Raw genomic sequence first — 12,616 nt, 5'->3', positions numbered from 1 at the left:
CTTTCCCTGGCCCCTCGCTGGGCCTGTAGACCCTTCTCATCCTACTCTTGCTCTAGCCTCAAGTTCTCCCTGCTGGGCCTCTCTTTCAGCCTCAGGCTCCTTTTCTCCCTGCTGGGCTCACTCTAAGCTCTGGGGCTCCTGTACTCAGTTTCTCCTTTGGACCTCCCCCCCCAGCCCCAACTTGAATGGCACCACCTTAGGCATCATCATAGAATAGTAGAAAACTAGGATTGGAAGGGACCTCAGAAGGTCACCTTGTCCAACCCTCTGCTCAAATCAGGACCATCCCCAACTAGATCATCCTAGCCAAAGCTCTAGGCTCCCATACTCCCAGCCAAAGCTTTGGCTGGGGTTTTCAGGTGCCCCATACTCACCTTCCCTGGGTGAATATGGGGTACCTTTGTCTAGTCGGGTCTTGAAAACCACCAAGGATGGAGATTCCACCACCCCTCTGGGTAACCTGTTCCAGTGTTTTACTAGCCTCCTAGTGAGAAAATTCTTCCTAATATCTAACCTAAACTTCCCTTGCTGCAGCTTGAGACCTTTGCTCCTTGTTCTGTCATCCACCACCACTGAGAATAGTTCAGTTCCATACTCTTTCAACCCCCCCTTCAGGTACCTGAAGGCTGTTATTAAATCCACTCTGTCTTCTCTTCCCCAAAGTAAATAGGCCCAGTTCTTTCAGCCTCTCCTGTGCCCCAGGACAGTCATGCACCCCAGCCCTCTCATACTGGGCTGCAGTCTCCTTGATCCCCTTCCTCCCAGGCTGTAGCCACATATGGACCTTCAGTTTTTCCATTCCAAGGCCCTGACCCCCCTTGGGTCAGCTGAGATCTCCAGGCTCCCCAAGCTATGGCAGTCTCTACAGTGGTCTCTCCTGGACCTTTTGACCCCTCTTGGGCCCAGGAATTTGACCCTCAGGAGTTCTCTTAGTTCCATGGGCTGCAGCCCCAGCTGCAGTCCCTCTACCCAGCCCCCTCTCAGACCCTAGGACTGCTAGAAATCTCCTTCAGTGCTTTTATCTCCTAGTGCTCCCCTAGCCTTTCCCTGCCCAAGGGTGACCCACAAGGCAGGGTGGCTGGGGTTTTCAGGTGCCTCATGCTCACCATTTCTTGGGGTTTGCGGCAGTTTCTAGGAGCTACCCCACCACAAGCAGCCCCACCACTGTGACCACAAACCTCAGTAGGATGCAGTTTTCAGTCATACGCAAGACCCACCTCTAGGCTATCCTGCTCTAGCAATCTTGATGTTACACATCACCCCTGGGCCATGGGCTTCCAGCCCCATTCCTTGACCCTCTTGGACTACAGACCTGTGGCCCCCTGGCCCCAGCCCAGTTTCACCTCTGGCCCCAGCTCTCTCCACCCCTTGTTTCTCTGTGCTCCCACAGTCAGCCTCTCAGTAGGCTCCAGACCCCACATCAGGTCTCACGTTCTTGACCTCTCTCTAGGCACCAGACCCCTTAACAGGTCCCACACACTTGGCACCTCTCCCTGGGCTCACCTGGATCCTATAATAGGTCCCAGACTTGGCCCCTTTCTCTGGGCTCACAAAGACTCCAACAATAGTTCCTATATACTTGATCCTTCTCTCTGGGCCCTAGACCCCTCCTTGGGTCCCTAGGAACATCCTTGAGACCTTTAATTCCTTCCCAAACCTCCAAACTGCTTTAGATGTTATCCTTCATGCTGACCTTCTGGAGCTGCAGCCATCCTGCTGAGGTGGTGTTCTCTCAGCAGGCTCCAAGATCTTACTGCCAGCTTTGTCCCAAGCCTGGGCTTATATCTGCCTAAAGATCAGCCCTCCTCCTGGGTCAGATGGCTCCCTCCAATCAGTCCTAGCCATCACCTGCAAGTTCCCTGGGCCAGATGAACCCATAATTAGCTCCAGCCCCCTCTGCTAGCTGCTACACTGACTGCTTCTCCCCTTAAAATGGTAGGCACTCTATGCAGTCTGCCACAAGGTAGGTAGTATTTCTTCCAGTCCTCACTATTTTAGGTATTGTGCATTACTGACTACACAACATCCACATGCTACAGAAAACAAAGAACTATTAAACTTCATCATGGGATTTTCCACATTCATTATAATGCCCTAATATTTTAATACACATTGATAACTATATCTTCAACACACCCTGAAGAAGTAAGATGGTACTACTGCCATTTTGTACAGTGGGAGCTAGAGAAAGCGAATGACTAAATTGCCAATCAGTCACTTCCAGATGTTCACTTACGGATGTTCGCTCAGCACCTGATTTTACAGCATGCCTCGTGTTTTGTCTTATCCTCTGTGTTCAGAACAGAGCTCCCTTTGACCCTTGTTGCAGCTCAGCACTCCTGCAAGTCGAGGTACAGGTACATCAAGTAGGTACCCAGAAAAAGAGGTGCAGAGTGGCCACCTAGGAAAGCTATTTCATGTGACTTGTCAGCATCACATGGCAACTGTACAGAGGCAGAATTTTTATCTTCCTGGTGACATTTAATAGCTGCCATCAAGAGATCGTCATCTCTCTCTTCCTGCAGTTTCATGACTTATTCACCAGATGGCTTCCAGCTCCAGCAATTAATGAAGCAGGAGTCCCACAATCAACAGCCACATTAATTCCTTCAGATTCCTCTGTGGATTCCTGCCAATAGTTATTAGGTTGCATCTCAAAAAACACAATATTGAAGTGAAGTTTGTGGATTTTTTCATTCATGGCAAAATTTTCAATCTTTCAGAGATGCCCTTTGACCCCACCTTCCTGCTGAGCTGTACTGTCTCCAATGTCATCTGCTCCATTGTATTTGGAAACCGATATGACTATGAAGATAAGAAGTTTCTGGCCCTGATAGATAAGATGGATGACAATATCCATCTTCTGAACTCTCAATGGGGACAGGTATTAGTAGCAATCTGGCCGTTGGGACTTTCCATAGACAAATGAAACTCCTCCAATCTCTATGAGCAAGAGTATTCTGTAGCAAAGATGTTGTTTTCCTTTTATTCCTTCTAGCTCTACCAGCTGTTCCCATCTCTTATGGATGTCTTGCCTGGACCTCACAACCAGATGGCCATAAACTTTGCTGCTTTAAAAGAGTTTATCTCAGAGGAGTTGAAGAAACATGAGGAAACCTTAGATCCCACGTCCCCACGGGATTTTATTGACTGCTTCCTCATCAAGATGGAACAGGTAACAAGGTGGCATAAAAATCTCAAACACAAATATTTAGTGTTTGCCCAGAACACATTATGTCACCAGATATCAGGTCATCTTTGGACAGATCCACTGAAGTCAGCCTGTGGAATGAGTATAACAAATTCACAAGCACTACTATTAAAAAAAGCAAGTGTTATTGTGCTGACCTTATTTCAAGAGTTTGCTTCCACTCCCCTTAAGAGAGTATTCCAGAATTTTACACTTGCTCGTTCTTCTCCTGGTTAGCGGTATACAGTGAGAGGGGCACTTCCTTCCAGGGTTTAGTCACTTAATTTCTATGTGACAAATGAAGTGTGTGTTCACATAAAATAACATTAGGAGAATATTTATGTATATTGTAGATGTATAAACAACAAAATAAAACAGGAAAGTGGTAAAGAAGAGATAAAAAACCTAGTGCTGTGTACATTGCTATTTGAAAAAGTCAGTTCTCTAGTAATGGTGCAATACACTAAGGATTTTGTACATTACTCCAGAAAGCAACATTTGATAAAAACAGTGGGCCTGTATGGGAATGTTTATTAAATAATCATACCAAACCACTTCCTAGGAGAAACAGAATGGCAAGACTGAATTCCATGCGGAGAACTCTGTAATTACCACGCTGGACTTATTCTCCGGGGGAACAGAGACAACCAGCACCACCCTGAGATATGGACTCCTGATTCTCCTGAAATACCCAGACATACAAGGTACAATTGCCACGTACCCGTCAAGAGACTCTTGCCCAGCACCACTACCCTCTCCAGCTACTCTCCTTCTTAAGCTTGGCATTTCTTTTCCCTTACTCTTTGTCAATGAGGACAAAGTCCCAGTGATATCCTCATTCTCAATCTTTGACCCTCAGGAGTTCTCTTAGTTCCATGGGCTGCACCAGCCGTGCACCAGAGATTCTGGGACACGAGTACTTTACACCCCAGGGAATTATGCGCAGAAAAATTCAAAATTATGCGCCAAGTCCCAGGGGCTGCACATGGTGGCACAGAGCTGGCTTGGCCTAGCCTAGCCTGCTGGTGTGTGCCTCTGGACCTGACCAGCCTGGCTGCATGCCAACATGTGGGGCTTGTGGCACTGAAGGTGGGAGCTGTGTGCCATCAGGCCAGGCAGGCTCCATGCCTCCACGCAGGGATTCCAGCACTCCAGTGGGAAGTTGCATGTGGAGGCATGGAGTCGTGCACCATCAAGGCAGGATAACTCCATGCCTCCATGTGCAGGTTCCCACTGGAGTGCTGGAAGCCCCATGTGGAGGCATGGAGTCGGCCCAGCCCAAGGGTACATGGTTCCTGCCTGCAGTACCGTGTGTCCCATGTGCTGGCAAGAAGCCAGCCCAGTTTGGGACAAAGGTGCATGCCAGCAGGCTGGGGCAGCTGTGTGCTGCCATGTGCAGCTCCTTGGACTCAGCCGGCGCTACAGCCAGAGCTACATGCTGCTGCAGCCATGAGCACCCTGAGGGCCTGCAGGGGCTGTGCACCATGGGGGGGGTAAGGGGCACACCCACTCACAAACTTCACACCCACCCACACAGCCCCCCATGCCAACACACAAACCCCATGCCAACCCCCTGTTTCTGCAGGCAGGAGCTCCCCTCCCCACTCGCCAGCTGTCCAGGTGCAAGTCACCGTGCTCAATGCCTCGACATGGGGCCCCCAGCTTGAGTGCTGGGAGCCCCATGCAGGTGGAGGCACAGAGCCTGCCTGGGTTAAATTATGAAATTATGCATAGTCATACGTTTTATGTGCAAAATTTTGTGGGCACGTAAATAGTTACGTAATTCTCCAAGGTGTAGTACTTCCACTTCAAATCACTACCACGTTCCACTGCACTATATATTGAACCTAGGCAATTCTGAGTAAGAACATCTCCAGCCATCATATTACTTGTATTTTGCCATATGTGTGATTTGGACAATAACTTGGGTAATTCAGAAATATTCCCAGTGTCCATAGGCCATGATTTTACAGACAAAGTAGTAGAGAGCTGGATTAAACTGGAGGGGGCTGTTCTATTGCATTATTATTAAATCTGATTCATTCTATGGCAGAAAAAGTTCAGGAAGAGATTGACCATGTGATTGGCCGGATGAGGAGCCCATGCATGGCTGATCGAAGCCAGATGCCTTACACGGATGCTGTGGTACATGAGATCCAGCGGTTCATTGCTCTCGTTCCATTAGGGCTTCCCCGTGCTGTGAGCCAAGACACCCCATTTGGACAATACATCATCCCAAAGGTCAGTTCTCATTGTTCCTCAGGATGGCTAAATCCTTGCAGAAAATAAATTCACAATAAGTGCCCTCTTCATTCCAGTGATTTTCATCAATAATGCAGGAACCAGAGCACAAATAGTTTTATACAGTTCTTGATGGACTCTTATTGGTGTAATTAACCTCAGTCCATGTTTAGAATCTGGCCTGAAGCTCTCTATTTCAGTCCCCTGCAGAGTCCTGTAGATGCCCTGCAGGAGGTGCAGAATGGGGATTGCAGGTTGCAGGCAGCTGATGTTACGTTTATTCTTATTTAACATCTTCAGGAAGAATCTAGATGCCTTGAGTTGGTAAACTGAGTGCTAACAGAGGTGTAGCAGGGCAACACCATGCCCTGCACAGCCACAGTGCATGGGGCTGCACTAGCTGTGGTGACAGTGCGTTCAGCTGCTGCTGTGGCGGGCCTGATTTCCCCCCCACACACAAAAGCAGTGCTGGGGACTGCTATCGCTGCGCATTCCCTCAGTGCAGGTGAGCACTAATGACATTTACAGAAGATATGTCATTGTAAGAATGCTACAAGCTCCACAACCCAAGAGAAAAATAATACAAAGGGCCCTAGAGAGATTAAAAATATGAACAGCAAACAAAGTATGAAGAATATACAGTGTATATACGCAGGAAGAAAAAATCCAAACACAGTCAGAAAGCGAGGAAAACTTAACACACAGAAATGCTGTAAATTACCTGAAGAGGCTATTATAAATACAAAATATACAGCAACATGCATTCAGCGATATATTCCAACAATGGTGAGAGAAAACAGTATCATTTCTGCATGCTCTTCTGCTGTGATCAAAACAGCATTTTGTTCTGAGCATGTCACTGGGAGTTCAGAGAAAAGCATCAGAAAAAGATCAGGAAGAGAAAAGATTTACCAGTATTTCTGTATATTTTAAAGGGTTTTTCCTTAGAAGTGTGCTGTGGCTTCAGCCGTACCAAAATGGTTTAAAATGGACACGATCATCTACAAATATATGCAATGTGGTTAACACCAAGAAGGAGCACATGATTAGGTTGATGTAAAAAAGAGAACAGTGAGACTGGATGTGCAGACAAATGCCCCAACAGTAAGCTGTTTCAGAGTGAGGACAAGTCTTACCAGGCCAGTGGCAGAGGGACGCTATGGAGATGTAAGGGGCTATGCTGCAAGGCACATCCCTGTTTTTGGAAGAGAACTGGACCATGTCATTCAACAACCCTATTCTTTGACCCTGTCTCTTCTGCACGTGTTCATTCAGGGTACCACTGTTTATCCCATCCTGAGCTCTGTCCTTCATGACAGCAATGAATTTCCAAATCCTGAACAATTTAATCCAGGACATTTCTTAAATGAAAATGGCACTTTCAGGAAGAGCAACTTCTTCATGCCCTTCTCTGCAGGTAAGAGATGCCATCTTTGCCTTTTTGCCAGTCCCATATTATCTCACATAGATGCACCTTTCCCCCCAACTTTCCCCCCAAAATTAGCTCCCCCCCTCCTCAAATTGGGGTGCATGTGTTAAGTAGGGAAGCTGATTTTTCCTGGCTGGAAATACAGGCCAGGAGATGCTGTTCATGCCATGCAACTGCCAGAACAGCTGCTGCTTGAATCTGGCTCAGCACTCAAAGTGGTGGTGTCCCATGTTAACCATCTCACAACTGTAGCGATTGACCGAGCACTGTGACACATGCCTGAAGCAGCAAGTGAGCTGCTGGTGGTATCCAGATAAAGCTTGTGGTATGGAAACAACATTTTATTTACAAGAATTTACATATAGGAGCTACTTAGAGTAAAAGGGTAACAGTCTTGCTACTGCCCTTGCAAGAGTTTGGGGCCTAACCATGTGTGACAGAGTAAGTCCTCTGTGATACACAGAGGGCCCAGGAAGTGTGCTGCCTCACCTAGACTCTCTCCAGGAGGCCTTTATGTCACATAGTTGCCCATGACTGTGGAAAAATACCTTTTTTTTCTATTCTGCCTTCCAAAAACAAAGTCTATGGGGTATGCAAGAAAATATGGTGATTGGGGCTCCTCTCACCTTTCCTTCTCGGTGCGGCCATGGGAAAACTCTTGCTATTCATTCTCAGACTCAGTCAAACAATTCCAGAACTGGAGATAATTTTATTCATGCAAAAATGAGATTGTCAGGAAGTTAAAGGGTCTGTCTACACCGTAAATCAAAGGTACAGGTATATCATGTTCTGGCAGACCTGAGTTAACTTCACCTACCTGCACAGGTAATATTAGCAGCGTAGACTTCACGTTGTTTTAACATAACACAAACTGTCTAGGGAACCTAGGACTCTCTAGGTTGCCAGCACATGCTGAGGACTGAACTTTGCACAGATTAGACTGACAGGTGTCCTCTTCCAATACAGACAATTCATTTTCTACCTCCTGCCATAAATTGTTGGTATCAATATAAAAAACAACAGAGCCTTTCAGGTAGGATATTTCGTGGCCCCATTTCCTCCCAGTGGACAAAATACAGCAGTTCTCCAGTTCCTATTCCAGAATCCTACTCTTGCTGTGAACTATCATACAGAGATTCCTGTTCCCCTATTCCTGAAACTCCTCCCTCCAGCAATCCTCCTTGCATCATGCAACTCTCCTCCCACCATCTTCACCTCCTGCTGCTTTTAATGGTCCCATTCAACAAGACATTTCACCTGCAGGCTTTTCCCTTGCAGGGTTACCTCTCATGGGAACATTCATCCAGAATATATCCTTGAATTTGGAGGTTCAGGCTGCTTTCTATGAGCTCATCCTTCACCTTACACACACCTCTGCCAGTGGTCCCCACAAGTTCCACCTGCAGTGCATCTCTTCATTTCTTTTTCTACCTCAGCACTTCTCCCTTCACACTTCTCCAGGTCTCCTCTGCTCCTGACCTGCTCCATCCTTGCTTCCTTCTCCACATCTCAAGTCATCTTGTGACATTCCTCACTCTCTGTTATCAGCCTCTTTTGGCTGCTAACAGGCCAGGTATGCAAGTCAGAAGCAAATCTACCAAAGCGAATGTACATACACCATTATGAAACAGCTGTGAGCGCAGCGAGAACCCAACTCTTCCTGTCTCTTCCACATGTGTAATGTGTACTCATTATTAGGGGTGTGCAAAGCGGGCCCTATTCGATTTGGATTTGGATTCGGCCCAAATCAGGGACAGTGATTCGATCTGTTGATTCGGATCACTGTCCCTGATTTGATTCAGCTGAATCCGAATCTGAAGATTCGATGCTGATTCAGAGAATCAGCGATTCAGACATAGACACAGCTTTAAAAGTTTTTTCTGCATACCTCAAGGTACCAGCGCAGCTTGTGGATGCTGCAATGCTGAGACTCATGGAGTGTCTCACAAGAGTGTGGGGGTGGGCCCTCCACGTACTTGGCGGTGAACCTGGAAGTGGACCGGGTCCACCGGAGACTCTGCAGGGGCAATCAGCCGCAGGGGAACCCCAGGTTCCCCCCCAGACCCAGGAGGCACCAGTCACTGAGCCGCTGGGGAGTGCAGGGAGGGGCCCCCATGCACTCCCCGGTGGACCCAGAAGTGGACCAGAAGCATCGCAGCATTCATGAGTCCCTGCTACCCAGAGGTATGCAGAAAAAGCATTTACAGCTGTGTCTATGTCTGAATTGCCAAATCTTTCCTAATCTCTCCGAATCGATTTGGAGGGTTCCAAGTTGATTTGGAGAGATTGAAGAGTCCTCTGATTTGATTTAGATTTGGAGATTCGGCCACCGAATCGGGCTGAATCTCCGCTGAATCGAATCAGGACAGAAGCTTCGCACATCCTGCTCATTATGCACTTTTTCCTACATGTCATGTCACTCCCACCCACTCCACTCAGTTCATCACCACGTCACTCCCCACTGATGTGGGCTGGCTGGCTGAAGTGCAGGAACTCTCACTTAACCTACAACCCATCTCCTCCCCCAGCCCTGGCAGGTAAAGGGGCCAGCTGATTTTCTAAGCTCACTTCTGTTAAACCAGTTCTGACTGGCATCTTCAATCTCTCTATCACTTTTACAACACTTTTATAACACCCAGCATCCTGGAAAAGATACAACTTCTACCATCAATTGCTCTGGGTTTACAACATTAACTTGGAGATTTTACTGCAATGTTAACCATAAATTTGAAAGAAAAAACATCAGCATCTGTGCATTCTCTTTCTTTTCTGTTTCCTCTTCCAGGAAAACGGATCTGCCTGGGAGAGGGCCTGGCTCGCATGGAGATATTTTTATTCTTGACCACCATTCTGCAAAACTTTACCTTGAAACCGTTCACAGATCCCAAGGAAATTGACATAAGCCCAGCACTGAGTGGCTTAATGAATCTGCCCCGACCTTACCAGCTCTGTGTTCTCCCTCGGTAAGGAACACAGAGGTCATCTCCATTTAATTTTGCTTGTATCCATTGGTTCAGTTGTATCTAATATGCAACTCAGTGTAAGAAATAATAACAGATGCATCACATGCTGCCTAAACTCGTTGGAATGAAATCCCCAGACAAAGCAACAGGCTTTTCAAGTACAAGCTAAAATCCCATATTTGCCCTAGGGAACATGCAAAGCCAAAAGCCAAAATGCTTATAACATGGGTCAGAATAGTTACCCTAATATAAAGCTAGTCATATGTATTTTTAGGGCTTAACGTGTTGTATCATCTGGATATCTATACATACGCACACATATATGTGTATGTATATATGTATGCATGTATATATGGAATTAAAAAAAATCAACTTCAGTAAATGGGTACAGATTGTTTTTCTTATGGGAAAGAAATCAGAGCATAGATAAAAAAATATATTTTATATTCAGCTCAGCTGATTACATTCTCCATAGCTGAATCAATTCTGCACGTCCCCTATTTGACAGTCCTATTGTTTCATATCATTACAGCATTAGCAGCTAAGTTACTACTCACACTTATTAATATCCCACATTAACTTCTGACAAGAGCTGCTACTATTCCTCAAATACAGATTTAGAAATGCAAACACTTGCTCTTTCCAACTTGAGGTGGACAAGACAACTGTTTTCGTAAGATTTTTAGTAGCTGAGCTAAGACTGAACAGGATGCTTATACAACAACATTTTCCATTTCTACCAGATGAGGAGAGACCTATTAACTGCAGCATTTAAGTGCCAGTTTAGTAACATTTTCCATGCACAGCGCACATCAAATGTTAATAAACTTTCAGCTGATGGGTTACCAATTAAGGGTTACAATTTGTTTTATTCATGCAGGTGGAAATAATTACATAACTGGGCAGGGCAGTGGAGAAACCAGCCTGCAGTTCTAGCTGGTGACACAGCACTAACCCACAAATCCTATTGTACTAACAAAGACTTTTCTATAGCTGCATTTCTGATAACACCTCACAGTTAGGAAAAATGGAAAAACCTCAGATAACAGTCATTGAGCTGCATATCTCACACACTGCCTAAAAATCTTCCCTTCTACATGGTTCAATTACTGTTTTGTACCAAGGGAATTTTATCTAAATACCAGCTTTTAGATATCCATAATTTTCCCTTGTAATTAATTAATAAGCCTAAGAACTGCCAGCAAAATCCAGTTCTAATCCAAATGAGATCTCCAACACAGTCTTTGCACTTTAATCCCTTTATGCATCAGTAGAAGTCTGGAAGATTCCCTGGCTGCAAATAAGAGCTTCATTTTATACCACAACTTCTGATGAAACAGGCTATTAAATCAGGTCAGGCTACAAAGAGATTCCTTCTGTACAAAGAGACAATGAGAGTAAAATGTGGCCTTTAATATTTCAGCTCTGTGCTCTCTCCACACTCAGACAGTGTGGAAGAGTGGGTTTGGGCAGGGGTGCTCATGCTCAAACTCAGTCCACTGGCCAGATCCAGGCCCCAGTGCCTTTTCATCTGGCCAGTGGGGCTCTGCAAATACCCATGGGGAGCCCCATGGGCTTTGGTCCTGGCACACTAGATCCAGCACAGAGCCTGATCCTGGCACACAGGGCCAGGCAGAGGTGACACAGGGCCTTGGAGCCTGATCCCAGAATGCAGCACTATGTAGAGGTGGCACAGGGTCCCAGGCCCCAGTCCTGGAATGCATGACTGGGCAGAGACAGCCTGGGGTCCTGAGGCCCTGATCTCCAGCATGTGAAGCTGGGCAGAGGTAGCATGGTCCAGATCCAGGTGGGCAAGCTTGATCCTGAGGTACAGGGTCCAGTCTGGCACATGGACCAGCTCCACTCTGTTCATGTGGCCCATGAGACCAAAAGGTTGAGCAGCACTGCAAGGACCTTGGAGAAGTGCTGTTGCAGCCTTTTAACCTTTCTGCCTCCCAGGGTAGAAATGGACATCAACATGGGAGTCGTGGGGAGAGGGATTTAATGGTAGAGGTCTACTACAGACCCCCCAACCAAGGGGAGGAGCTGGACCGGGAATTTTCAGGCCAGCTTGCAGAGGCACTTAAGGCAAGGGATGTAGTGCATGGGTTTTCTAAATTACCCGGACATCTGCTGGGAGGAGCAGTCAGCCAGGTCGGAACGTCCCAGGAGGTTCCTGGCTGAGATACAGGATCTCCACTTAACCCAGGAGGTGCACAGTCCCACCAGAGGAAATGCCCTGTTGGACCTGGTCCTGGCCACAGGCGATGATCTGGTAAGGGGGATCCAGGTCCTTGACCACCTGGGTGATAGCGATCATTGCTTGCTTGAATTCATCATCCAGTGCAGGGTGACAAGGGCCTGCAGTAAGGCAGTAGCCCTAAATTTCAAGAGGGCCAACTTCAACGAGTTGAGGAGATTGGCGGGAGAGGCGCTGGGGTTCTCGAGGGCAGGGGAACTCAGTGCCCAAGATGAGTGGTCATTCCTTAAGGAGATGATACTCAGGGCCCAAGGGGTGACAATCCCAACAAGAAGCAAGGGGGACAAGGGTGCCCAAAAGCCCCCCTGGCTCACCAAGGACATCTGGGAATGCCTGGTTGCCAAAAAGGCGGCGTACACCCTGTGGAAGTGGGGGCTATCTCCAAAGAGGAGTATACCTCCACTGCTCGGGCCTGTAGGGGGGCTGTTAGGAAAGCTAAGGCGGACATAGAGCTAGGACTAACGTCCAAGATCAAAGATAATAAAAAGTCCTTTTTTCAAATATATAGGGAGGATGAAGAAGGCACCAGGAAA

The 12,616-nt window shown here is 46.9% G+C and overlaps 1 protein-coding gene and 1 pseudogene across 1 annotated transcript in view; both read left to right on the top strand.

The window, feature by feature from the left end:
- The window catches only part of LOC102386218 (cytochrome P450 2C29-like), a 13,681-nt gene extending 3,620 nt beyond the window's left edge, over positions 1-10,061 (top strand). Inside the window, exons 4-9 of the mRNA XM_006014808.3 lie at positions 2,724-2,884; positions 2,999-3,175; positions 3,753-3,894; positions 5,244-5,431; positions 6,707-6,848; positions 9,646-10,061. Coding sequence (XP_006014870.1) covers positions 2,724-2,884; positions 2,999-3,175; positions 3,753-3,894; positions 5,244-5,431; positions 6,707-6,848; positions 9,646-9,827 — 992 coding nt within the window. The 3' untranslated portion in view covers positions 9,828-10,061. The remainder of the gene's footprint in view (positions 1-2,723; positions 2,885-2,998; positions 3,176-3,752; positions 3,895-5,243; positions 5,432-6,706; positions 6,849-9,645) is intronic.
- A 1,554-nt stretch (positions 10,062-11,615) lies between these two features.
- LOC112551903 overlaps positions 11,616-12,616 on the top strand; it is a 19,028-nt pseudogene continuing 18,027 nt past the window's right edge.

The sequence above is a fragment of the Alligator sinensis genome, unplaced genomic scaffold (assembly GCF_000455745.1).
Source record: "Alligator sinensis unplaced genomic scaffold, ASM45574v1 scaffold264_1, whole genome shotgun sequence".
Lineage (NCBI taxonomy): Eukaryota > Metazoa > Chordata > Crocodylia > Alligatoridae > Alligator > Alligator sinensis.
This window is presented reverse-complemented; position numbering and strand designations above follow the sequence as displayed.